General features: G+C 36.0%; 2 protein-coding genes across 2 annotated transcripts; both read left to right on the plus strand.

Moving 5' to 3' along the window:
• Nucleotides 1-1,553: 1,553 nt before the first annotated feature.
• On the plus strand, nucleotides 1,554-8,285 carry LOC108995815 (light-inducible protein CPRF2). The gene is made up of 6 exons (XM_018971444.2): nucleotides 1,554-2,180; nucleotides 5,092-5,188; nucleotides 6,340-6,547; nucleotides 7,116-7,191; nucleotides 7,283-7,408; nucleotides 7,606-8,285. The coding sequence occupies exons 1-6, from the start codon at nucleotides 1,677-1,679 to the stop codon at nucleotides 7,999-8,001; spliced, it is 1,407 nt and encodes a 468-aa protein (XP_018826989.1). The 5' UTR covers nucleotides 1,554-1,676; the 3' UTR covers nucleotides 8,002-8,285.
• Nucleotides 8,286-9,940: 1,655 nt separating this feature from the next.
• Nucleotides 9,941-12,012, plus strand: LOC108995809 (pentatricopeptide repeat-containing protein At3g04750, mitochondrial). Its single transcript, XM_018971435.2, has one exon. The coding sequence runs from the start codon at nucleotides 10,004-10,006 to the stop codon at nucleotides 11,975-11,977; it is 1,974 nt and encodes a 657-aa protein (XP_018826980.1). The 5' UTR covers nucleotides 9,941-10,003; the 3' UTR covers nucleotides 11,978-12,012.
• Nucleotides 12,013-12,479: the final 467 nt, after the last annotated feature.

The raw sequence follows: 12,479 nt of genomic DNA on the forward strand, positions 1-12,479 counted from the left end.
TATTTATTTAATTAAACATCCAATAATTCTTTTCTGTTAAATCCTTATAAGTAAATAGTTTATCGATAAAATTAGGTCTAGTTTGGTAGAGACGTTTTGTTGAAACAAAATATTGTTAGAATATTATTTTTTAATATTTTTTTTATTTTGAGATTTAAAAAAATTGAAATGTATATTATATTTTGTGTAAGAATTTAAAAAAACTGTAATGATGAGATGAAATAGTTTTATATATCCAAATCGAGCCTAACTATTATTTATTAAATCACTGATAAAAAAACATATCTACTATAAAATTGTGGCCCTTGAAATGTGGTTTTTCCATTATCTAGACTCTTAAAAAGTTCTTGTTATGATATTTTTCGCTTCATTATCTTGACTTTTATTCACAAATTATGTTGTGTTTCAATCTACAAAGTATGGGGAGACCTTGTTGATGATACAACAATGTGATTCACATGTATCTTATTTCATATTAGATTATTTTATATGTTTTATATTCATTCAAGATTTCAAACAATTGCTATTTTTTAATTCATTTATTGAGGTTAGATTTAATTAATAATTATCTACCTTATTAGTAAAATTGAGAACTAGGTTTACCAAGTTCCATCACTCGTATGGAAAAATTCTATTTACAAGTTTGTGTGTATAGTATATTTAGTAAAATGTTTATGTGACATAATCTGATTTACAAGATAAATCTTAAAATCTGAATCTTACAAATTAAATCTTACTATTTAAGTGATGTGAATGATATGTTCTATACATTTACTTGAAAAATAAAAAAGAGTGGGACTACTCTGCCGCTCCACTTTTACCGCTAGGCGTACCGCCCAGTATTTTTTTTCTTTTTTTTTTCACATTTTTTTAATACATTTAAATATTTTTAAAAAATAAAAAAAAGATACTAATATACTTAAAATCACTTTCTTAATCACTAAATAAAAATAATAATAATAAAATTTTTTAACCAGCGGTCAAATAGAATAGTCAAAATAGGAAGGTAAAGTAGTTTTTTCTAAATAAAAATATAACCTATTTACTTCTTTAGTTAAAAAAGAACAAAAAATGAAAGAGTCATATGGACGGCTACAATAGGTGTCATCCACAAACTTGCAACATAGAATATATGCATTTGGCCACGACTTCCCACATTTTCACATGGGATTGGCAATACATTATATTTATAATTACTAATTAATTTAATGCACTCATCACGTAGAAAAGTTTTATTACAATTGAGACTTTAAAAAAAAATTTATTGTATTTTTTTTTTTACAAAAATCTAAATAAATGATTTATAGAATAAAAAAATACTATCATTATTTTAAGAATAATGATAAAAATAATCGTAAAATACGTAAGTATTGTATAATTTTCTTTTAAAAAATAAAACTTATTGATTAAAAAATTATTTTTTTATATAAATTTTATATTTATTAATTTTTGAAAAAAAAATTACGCGAAGCTTGCGGAATTCATTATTTATCTTGAAAGTTTTAAAGAAAAGAATACTAGAGTTATCGGATTTGCGAAATACCTGGCCTTTTAACTTTGACCAATGAGCCTCAATTCCCAGCGCCAAGTCAGCAAACCAGATAAAAAGCAGCCTTCAAGAAAGGGAAACAACAAAGAGAGAGCGAGAAGAACAAGGGACAGGAATTGAACATAGAATGGATAGGGTGTTTTCAGTGGAGGAAATTTCCGACCAATTCTGGTCGGCCCCTCTCAGGCCGCCGCCTCCGACGCCACACTCCCAGTCCCGGCCACTATCTGCCGGAAGTGTATCATTGGACGAATCTTCAAGAATGAACCGAAGCGAGTCCGAGTGGGCCTTTCAACGTTTTCTCCAGCTCGAGGCCTCCTCCAACGCTGAGACCCAGACCGAAACCAAGACCGAGACCGAGACATCATCTGCCGTCCACCCGAACAAAGACGTTGTCGTCGAGATCGGGGACGACGAGGACAACACCAAGAATGCTAATAATATTAGTAATCATAATAATATTATTCGGAACAAGTCTCCCACCAGTACCGCTTCCACGTCGTCTTTCGGCGAGAGCTGCACAGCGCCCTTTAATGCACCTCCTCCCAATATCCCCATCGATTCCGACGAGTACCAGGATTTCCTCAAAAGCAAGCTAAATCTTGCTTGTGCTGCTGTGGCTTTAACTCGGGTAAATTTATTTTTCTCATGTGATTTTATGACTATTGTTATTTTTTTTCATTTAGTTTTCGGGTTTTCCTTAATTCGTTGCGGAGGAAAATTAAAGTTTGTTCTTTTCGATGAAACTAAAAAGAAGAAAAGTTTGGAGTTTGGATCTGGTGCTTAGTTGATTTTTTTTTTTGTACTTATGTTAGATATTTGCTCTGTTGGGTCTTGAGCTTGGTGCCTAGTTTGTGTTTGGATACTAAGAAACCTGGAGAAAAGAAAAGGAAGCTAATATATGAATTTCGGAGGATTTGGATCTTTAAATTATGCGCGAAGTAAAAGGAAAACGGAAAGTTTCGTACCCAAACTAAAAACGCACGTGGATAACCTTGCAAATTGTCATCTCATTGTTTGGAGAACGAATAAGTACACAGCTTTGGTTGTGGAACTTGTTGGGCATATGTAGTTATTGAAAAAGACATCTTTTTTGCTATTAATGTTCTTTGGAAGCAAAAGAAGGGCTTGTCGGTTAGATCCCAAAAAATATACTTGAGATGTAAAGCCTTAACTTGTTAGAAACTCTTATTAGGGAATTTAAAAGGGAATTTCCTTTTTTGTTAGGGGTTTGTATTCATGCACAGTTTGCGTTTCGGTGCTGTGAAAGCCAAAGAATAGGATAGAAACGGAGCGAGCTCTTTAATACGGTCATTCATTTTACGAGAGAAACAGAAAGTTAGCTCCCAGTTTAGCCACATTGCTGCATTAGCTTCAGCTTCAGCTTCAGCTGACCGGCGCTTCTGCTTTCTTGGAACCTGAAAATGAGAAATATGAATTGTAAAGCGTCGGGTTTTCTTCTTTTGTTGTACTTTCTGGAAGAAATCCAAATAGTGCATAATGGTTGACGGCTGTTTCTTTTTCTCTTCGTGTCCATCTTTTAGTAGAATTTTTTTTACAAACTTTTCAAATTAAGAAAGACAACAAATGTTGAGAAGAAAAAAAAGCCACTTTTACCGGTGCCTTTGTCCGCATCTTAAAATGGTAGGGAAAGAAACTTTGTCATCGACGAGAATGTCCTTGGAAGCAAATGAAGGGCTACAGCCTGCATATGGCTCAGTTATACTTGCGCAGGGAAGAAACTTTACCTGGAACAACAGAATAAAGACAAGGAGTCACAAGTGCAAAGGGGTTACTCTTGAAATCACTTGGCCTCTTTTTCCCCCCCTTTTCAATTGTCAAAATCTTAGGTTGAATTGCAGCTTGATTGAAAAATAGAAGAATGGCGCTTCCTGAGAGAATGAGCTACAACCCAGCTCTGGCAGGGTTTAAATTATTTTGAAATCTGTGATGCCGAAAAAAATTTACTGATCAAGAAGACTCCTCTTTTTGGCCATTAACTTTTGCGAAGCTTAAATAAAATTATGCACAAAACCAGAACACCCCCACAGCCTCACCTAGGCATCAACTTGAAGATGACACTTCTTGTGGTGCATGTTAATAACATAAGCTGCTGTGACCTTGGCCTTATTGATTTTATAGACTTCTTCTCCACAACTATAATATAATCAATACATTTTAGAATTGATTGCAGACATCTTGGCTTCATCCAATATATAATTTGATTTTCTCTCTTACATTTATTCAGTCTGATATTTTCCTCACTTGGGCCGGACTTCACTGAATATGCAATCAAAAAAGTTTGTTTACCTAGAAAAAAGCATATGTAATCAAGGAAGCTAGAGAGGAAATATCCATGATGTGCTATTGTTTTCTCTTTTGATTGTTTGTTTGGCCAAACAATCTTCACAGCATGGCTGCATGGGCAAGAAAGACTTCTTTCAAGTCATAGAATTATCACCTCTTTTCCTGTACAAGATGTAATTTGAATTAGCAGGCTGCTACTTTTTGTGGTATAGTTGACCTTAAGTCCAATATGGCATTTCCAATAATTTGAAACCCTTTCTAGAAGCTATCAATAAATACGAATACCATCCTACATGAAGGGTTTATCATAGTTCCAGCTTTTCGCAATCCATTCCTAATCGTCCATGCCCTCACCCGTTGTGGTGGCTTTTAATACTTTTATTTCTACCACTTCAATTCATGGCCACATGTTTGCCTTTTAATTTTACCTTCGGCTGTGTCATCATCTTCAAGCCTTAAGAGAGCAAGTTTTTACTGTTTTGATTCCTTTTTATCTCATTTTTTTGTCTTTTCATTTTTTGTTTAAGATTCTTTTATGATTAAGTTATTAGTTTCATACCTTTTCCCCCAATTTTTAATGCTTAGTAAGCAAATTCAAACAAAATTCCCAATCCCGGATTTTGATTCTGCGGACTTCTCACTTCGAGAACTAAAAGATGATACTACAACTGTTATAGAGAAAAATAGGGTAGTAAAGATTACAAATCGCATATTGGGGTATTAAGAAAGTATAAATAAATCACAGCTATAAGCTATATGATTGACTTAGGGCTCGTTTGGATAGTGAGATGAAATGAGATGGTTTTAGATGAGTTGAATAAAATATTGTTAGAATATTATTTTTTAATAGTATTATTGTTTTGGGATTTGAAAAAATTAAAATTTTTATTTTATTTTGTGTGAGAATTTGGAAAAATTGTAATGATGAGATGAGATAAGGTGAGATGGTTTCTGTATCCAAACCAGCCCTAATCTGATTTAAACGTCCAATCAACACGTTGTGGATCTTTAACTTCCTATTGCATCTATCCTGGGTTTTGCTCCTTTTAACTCATCTACTTAAAAAATTTATCGTGGCTGTGTTTTGGGATTCGGAATTTCTACAATTTGCTTTTCATGTCTGTATGGTATATGATATGCGGCTTTTATGTTGGATTTCTTGAAATAGCTCTAAACCCATTCTTTTTTGTTTTATAAATACTTGTTAACTTACTATGCTTTATTCATGTCAACAGGGACCTCTAGTGAAACCCCAAGATTCTGCTGCTTTATCTGATAATGGATTGCAGGCTTCCAATACTTCACAACTGGGATCCCAAGCCCCTTCTAAAGGTTTGTATTACTTTAATTTTATGTGTTTGTAATAGATGAATTAAATTTATAAACTCTGCCAGAAAATAGCAATCAATAAAAACAGCCTTAGTTTCCCTATTGCATAAATTTTAAGTCTGCCCACCAAGTTCAAGTGATCGTACCCTCAAAAATAAAGTATCAATCAAAAGTTTCAGTGGGCCCTACTTGACAAGGACTGTTGGCAACTAAGCCCCGGGAATGTAAGCCTGAAGAAAACCTGAAGAAGAGCCTTGGTTGAAAAAGAAATACAAAGGTATTCACCTAATTGTAGCCTTCAAGCTTTAAGGGGTGGATTCCTTTAACATGGATCCTCCCGAAATCAATAAGAACAAGATTACAAAAAAAGTCCTCGACATTTTTGGATTGTCGATAAGGATTGAGTGATGAATTTCATAGAGCAACAGTCATCATCTACTTGCTCTCCACAATCCCAATCTTTTTGGTGCATGCCATGCTAATGATAACTGATCACTGAAGTGCCACGTTTCCAGAAGTTGTCCAGACTGAGAATGGATATGCATTAGTGAGAGATTTCTTCGAAGAGTTTAGTGATAACCATTCAAGGATAATGAATTCTTTTGTTCAATTTGTAATCTAGTTATAAATTACCTTTGTTGTCCGCATTACACATTTAACTTATGACCGAAGTTGGTTTACCTTTCCTTTAGAGAGAAAGACAAGTGCTTCTCTTGAGGCAAACTCTACAGACAGTACATGTCAACTCAGGTATGAGGAGTGTACATAATTGCATCCTTACTTTTGCAGCCAATGCCTTAATCGTGCATTGCCTGGTGACCAATATAATTAATTGATTTGGGGTAGAAACTACTAACAGCCATGCATCGGGCATAAATGAAAAAAAACCCACAAATATTGCACCTTATACAGTGAGATAGTCGAGCGGAGAGCCAAATAAGAGCAACTTCTATTTACATTTGATTTGTGATGATAATAAGGCCAATGTTTGTTTGTTGTCTTTTCTCGTAGGTTCTTTCTTATTTTCTTTTTAAGAGTCTTCCCTGGCTCAGCTTTGAACCCAGTGTTGATGATCATCAGCACAGTAATTACTCCTTGTTTATTATCTTTTATGCAATCTTTAATTCTTGTAGTTTAAAATATTACCTATGCAGGAGCTGGGGGTGATTCATCCTGGTCACGAGAAAAGGACTCTAATGGATCACTTGGAATTCCGTCCTTACCTGTGCAAAAGAAATCTGGGGTCCCAGCTAGGCCAACAACAAGTGGATCATCGAGAGAACAGTCAGATGATGAAGAAGTTGAAGGAGAAAATGAACTAACTGAGAATATGCATCCTACTGATGCAAAACGTGTAAGGAGGTAATGATGGTCTCTGCTTTTTTATTGACAATACTATAGGTATGGTCCTTGTAGATGTTGGAGCTTCTTGTTTATCTTCCAGAGACTCGGTTTTCTATTTATGTAGTTGGTGTACAGTTTGAAGTTGACAATGGAAACTCAGCTTCAATGGTATCAAGAGTTTGATCCACAAAAAGCAGATTCCAGCAATATGGGCTATGTATTCTCATGCCATATAGAAAAGCCATTCATGTGTACTGCAAAATCCTTGTAGGATTTCTTTCTACAGTTTCCATTAAAAGAACATGAGAACTTACTTCCGAAAAAACATGTTTTGACAGTCAATCTCATGGGATATGGGATTTTCTTTTGTCTTCCAAATTCATGCCTGTTTGGAATTTATATAATGCAGTGCTTAGTAAATAGTATCTACATCATTTGCTATTCTTGGGTACATATTTGATGCACACAAAACTCAGACTGTGCGCAATTGTATTCCTATTTATGTTTTCATTGAGGGATCAATTTCATGGTTGTATGGGTATTTCTAATTTGTTTTCATTCCATTTATTTATATGTAATGTTTCAGGATGCTTTCCAATAGAGAGTCGGCTAGACGCTCAAGAAGAAGAAAGCAGGCTCATTTGACCGAGCTTGAGACGCAGGTTTGGCCAATTTATTTATCCATTATTTGTCTTATGTTGTTGCTTTTCCTTACAAATCTTGTATAGATATCCTAACCCATCGTTCTGATAGGTTGCTCAACTAAGAGTTGAAAATTCTTCCCTTTTAAAGCGTCTTACTGAGATCACCCAGAAGTACAATGAAGCAGCTGTTGACAATAGAGTTTTAAAAGCAGATGTCGAAACATTGAGAGCAAAGGTAAGCTTTTCACTTTGATTGTTTTGTTTTTCAACTTGGGTTTCTTGCCTGATGGGCATGCATCAAGACCTACAACGCACTCTCCATGGCAAGCCTGTGTGTTGCAAACTATGGATTAAATCTTGATGATTAGAGGAACCTAATTAAAGAACAAACCAGATTATTAATTATTTCTCTACTTTTGATTATATTTCCAGGTTAAGATGGCAGAGGAGACTGTCAAAAGAATTACTGGACTGAACCCTTTGTTCCATGCCATGTCTGATATATCCTCAATGGGAATGCCATCAATTAATGGAAGCCCTTCTGACACATCAACGGATGCTGCTGTGCCTGTGCAAGATAACTCAAATCATCACTTCTTTCAACCTAGTATGAACAATAATATGTCCACTCATGATATGGGAGTCAACAATGGTTTGGCAGACGTTACTTCTGTTGAAAATGTGCAGCGGAATTCTACAGTAGCTGCAGTAGTAGGAAGCAGGATGGAAAGAACAGCTTCCATGCAGCGAGTGGCTAGTTTGGAGCATCTTGAGAAGCGGATCCGTGGGGGCACAAGTCCTTGTGGAACCCAGTCCAATGGGGAGTAGTAGCAAGTAGAACAACCCAGATGTGAAGCATCTTCCTTGGGATGATTTTGAGAATGGAGAATGATCTCACTGCAGTACTATTTTTTGGTTTTGTTGTATGTAAGAAAGCCCATTTTTTATGTTGAAAGGGGAAGAAAAACGCCGTTAATTGAACCTCTATGTAGTTAGCTTTACTAATCATTGTGATGATAAATTTGACACTATTCTGTCAAAATGGTTCTAGACAAACAATATGAACTCCTAACAACACTTGGGGATGAATAAGATATGGCAAATTTCCGATTGATGGTCTCCATGACGACTGCCTTTGATATCTTTACGAGCTATGAATCTATTGTTTATCTTAAACAATAAACAGCACGGCTATCTTCTCTTGTCAAAGTTGTTCCTTCTTATACTGGTGCTTGGTGGAGCCTAAACAGCTCAAGCAACCCCACAAGTGATGCTAAGGTCAAGGAATCGAAGTAAATGATATGTCACCAGCCCTGCAGGTGCAAGTAATGCAATCAGCCATTAAAGGTGGCACGTTGTCTTCTAGGCCCATGTAAATCAAGTGAGCTTTTAGATAAATCAATTAACAAAAGACCCAATTGATTTGATCCTTTAAATATTTAGCATCAAAATGATGTTCAAATGGAAGATTTGTACAGAAGTCTGTTGTGTTCTTGCGAATAATATATGAAACTAGGCGTAGAGCCGCACGATGAATGCAAAATTATTAGGTTTTTAATTCTATTATATTTCTCTACCTCTCTCGTGGTCATGAGAAGCTCGACGTACTTATCAATTTACACAGAGACAAGAACAACTAATCAGATCAGTTTTCAAGAAGAAACTGAGGTTGCGTTTGGACGTTGAAGTGAGTTGAGTTGAGATAATAAAATATTGTTAGAATATTATTTATTATTATTATTATTATTTTGAGATTTGAAAAAGTTGAATTGTTTATTATATTTTGTATTGAGTTTTGAAAAAGTTGTAATGATGAGTTGAGATGAATTGAGAGGAATTGTGGTCCCAATTGTGTTGAGATTTGAAACTTTCTTTAGGTGGTCATGAAAGGTTCCAAAACTATCGGAACCAAGCCCATAGTCTCGAAGGATTGGTTGGGCCGAATAGACCAATCCTTCCTCGAAAGCATTTTGGAGCGGATCACAATGGATATAAGAAAAAAAGAAAAAAGAAAAAAGAAAAAGGGGGGCCAACAATTGGGAAGGTGGACTTGCCAAATAGGCCGTAACGCCACGTTTTCATCAGCCTCTAAAATCCCAAATCTTGCAACTGCCTACAAATTTAAGGCTGCGTTTATACGTTGAATTGAGTTAAATTTTTTATTAATAACAATAAATTGAGTAGATAGATTGAGTTATGTGAGACCAATTAAAAATAAATTTAGATGTGTTTAGATATTAAGATAAATTTAATACTATTTATAAGAAATTGAAAAAGGTTGTTGGTCATACATATAAAGATGTATTGAGTTGAAAAAAATTATAGATCCTGTGTGTAAGGAGATTTTGAGTTTAGATGAATTTAATAATTTGAGAATTGAGTGTTTGAATGTTAGACTCAACTTAAAATTAGACTGAACTGAGGTGATCTCAACTGAACCCTATAACTAAACGGAACCTAAAGATGTAATCACAAATAAAAGTGTTTTTTAAGAAATCACGGTATACTGTCCAAACTTAAAAAAATACGTAGGTATTGAGAAGTTGTATATATATTTTTAGTTCTTTATTTATTTATTTAATTTTTACATTTGGGAAGAAGGTTTCCAATCCAAAACCTCTATTTTGGATTTATGCCACAGGCCTTTAGCTATTTTTAGTTTGATTTTACAAAAGTTTTGGTCTTATATTTTTGTAACTTGAAAGCTTTTTCTTTTTTATAAATGATAAATAAGAGTATTGATGTAGGTGAATTGGAGACTGTAGATTTTAGCGCATTCTAAACAGAACAATTCGACTCCATTACTGACAACTCTGTTGCATTTGTCTATATGCATTGGTGTGGACGAGGTATTCGCTCTCTTAGTTCGTGTTCAACAAAAAACATCCAGACCAACTGGGATCCAACTGCATCGCTCCAACTCAATCACGCGGCTCTTGTTTTGCTTGAGAAATGCAGCACAAGGGAGCATTTCAAGCAGATATTGGGGCAGATTATGAGGACCAATCTCGTTGGTCAAACGTTTCCCATGAGCAGGCTTCTATTTTTCTCAGCAATCTCACGTCCCGAAAACCTGGACATGGCTCTCCGGCTTTTCGACCATTATACTCCACATCCCAATCTCTACATTTACAACACCATGATCTCCGCCTTATCATCTTTCTCTATCAGTCAATCATTTGCTCTCTACTATTCAATGCTCTCGTCTGGTATTTACCCAGATAAGCACACTCTCCTTTACCTTCTCCAAGCGTCCCAACGTATATCGGAAGCCAAGCAGATCCATTGCCATGCCGTTGTTACAGGCTTGTCGTCTTATGGATATCTGCAAAACTCACTGGTGAAAATATATTTGGAGAATGGACTCTTGGGGCTTGCACATCAGGTGTTCCGCCATATGCCTGTACTAGATGTTGTATCATTTAACATTTTGATTGTTGGTTATGCGAAGAGGGGTTACAGTTTTGACGCTTTGGATCTATTCTTTGAAATGATCGGTTCAGGGCTTGAACCTGATGAGTTTACGATAGTGGGTCTTCTTATGTCTTGTGGGCAGTTAGGAAATGCAAAACTAGGGAAGTCTGTTCATTCATGGATTGAGAAGAGGAAGTGCATTAGTTCTTCGAATTTGATCTTGGGTAATGCTCTTCTTGATATGTATGCCAAATGCAAGAAATTGGAGTTTGCTCAAAGAGTTTTTGATGCATTAGTAGTGAAGGACATCATTTCATGGAACACCATGATTGCAGGATATGCCAAGGTTGGGCAATTGGACATTGCCCACAATTCTTTCAATCAAATGCCCAAGAGGAATCTTTTCTCTTGGAATTCTTTAATGTCTGGCTACTCCCAGAAGGGTGATTATATGATGGTAATGAATTTATTTAATAGCATGGTTGGGGATAATGTTAGGCCTGATAATGTTACTATGGCAATCTTGGTCCATGCTGCAGCAGAAATTGGAGGACTGGATCAAGGGAAATCGATACATAGTTGGGTGGTTAGGATGCAGATAAAAATAGATGCATTTTTGGGTTCATCATTAATAGACATGTACTGCAAGTGTGGAAGCATTGGAAGAGCTTTTATGGTTTTCAGGGGGCTAACTGAAAAAGATGTTAATGTATGGACGACAATGATTACTGGATTTGCATTCCATGGTTATGGGAGCAAAGCTCTTGAACTGTTCTCCGAGATGCAGGGAGATGTACTGCCAAATGAGGTGACATTTGTTTCTGTTCTCACTGCATGCAGTCATAGTGGACTTGTGGATGAAGGGCTCAAAATATTCAATAGCATGAAAGAAAATTATGGTATTCACCCAGGAGTTGAGCACTACGGGTGTTTGGTGGATCTTTTTGCAAGAGCAGGGCAGCTGGCTGAAGCTAAAATTGTGATTGACAAGATGCCAATGGAACCAAGTCAATCCATATGGGGATCAGTCGTGGGTGCTTGTAGAGCTCATGGAAACATGGAACTAGCAGAGATAGCTTTGAGAGAGTTGCTAAAGTCGGAACCTAACGAATCAGGCGGATATATTTTGTTGTCAAACATATATGCTACTTGGGGAAGATGGAGCTGTTCAGACAAGATAAGGGAACTCATGGAAAGCAGAGGAGTAAAGAAGACAGCTGGTTGCAGCAGTGTAGCTGTTGATGGAGTTTTTCATGATTTTGTAGCAGTGGATAAGCAGCATCCGAGATGGGAGGATATTCAGTCCATATTGAATTGTCTAAAGAGTGAAATGAAGTCCACTACTGATTTTTCATTCAACTTTTTGCACATGCTGCTAGACCCCTGTTGATTTCTGCTTATGTTTGATGAAGCTTCCTCTTTGACAATGGTGATGCATAGATTTCTAATTTGCTGGTCACGTGAAATTAAAATTCTCGGAAGATAAATCTTTGGTAGATTTTCTCCCTCGGAACTTCACTTTCAGGAAATTACCTGGTGGAGTCTTGTTTAACGTCAAGCTTAACGAGGCTACGGTAAAATCCTATAATCACGAGTTAGACTGAGAATATAAGGAGCTCAGAAGTCAGAACTAAGGTCGGACTGCTTCAAGTTGTCAAGAATTCCATGGTACATAGAAGTGCTGTCTCTGCTGTGACTGGAGAAGGTATCATCATATGATATTAAAGAGGCACATTCTTTTTCTAAACATGCTAGCTCCCAGTCCAGTTCCTACCTAACGCTTCTTCCCGCAGCATTTCTACTTTGACTGGCATTTCCTCATTTGTTTCTGTAGACCCTCTTGATTTAAAGGTATTTGCAGCCTTGGCAAAACACAGATCTAATCACTAAGC

This window comes from Juglans regia, chromosome 11, assembly GCF_001411555.2.
Source record: "Juglans regia cultivar Chandler chromosome 11, Walnut 2.0, whole genome shotgun sequence".
Taxonomy (NCBI): domain Eukaryota; kingdom Viridiplantae; phylum Streptophyta; class Magnoliopsida; order Fagales; family Juglandaceae; genus Juglans; species Juglans regia.

Bases quoted from the DNA above. Each gene is read 5' to 3' on its own strand.
- LOC108995815 (XM_018971444.2), top strand. From the start codon at position 1,677: ATGGATAGGGTGTTTTCAGTGGAGGAAATTTCCGACCAATTCTGGTCG. The intron at 6,548-7,115 runs GTAATGATGGTC...GTAATGTTTCAG, and splicing joins GATGCAAAACGTGTAAGGAG to GATGCTTTCCAATAGAGAGT. The intron at 7,192-7,282 runs GTTTGGCCAATT...TCGTTCTGATAG, and splicing joins TGACCGAGCTTGAGACGCAG to GTTGCTCAACTAAGAGTTGA.
- LOC108995809 (XM_018971435.2), top strand. From the start codon at position 10,004: ATGCATTGGTGTGGACGAGGTATTCGCTCTCTTAGTTCGTGTTCAACA.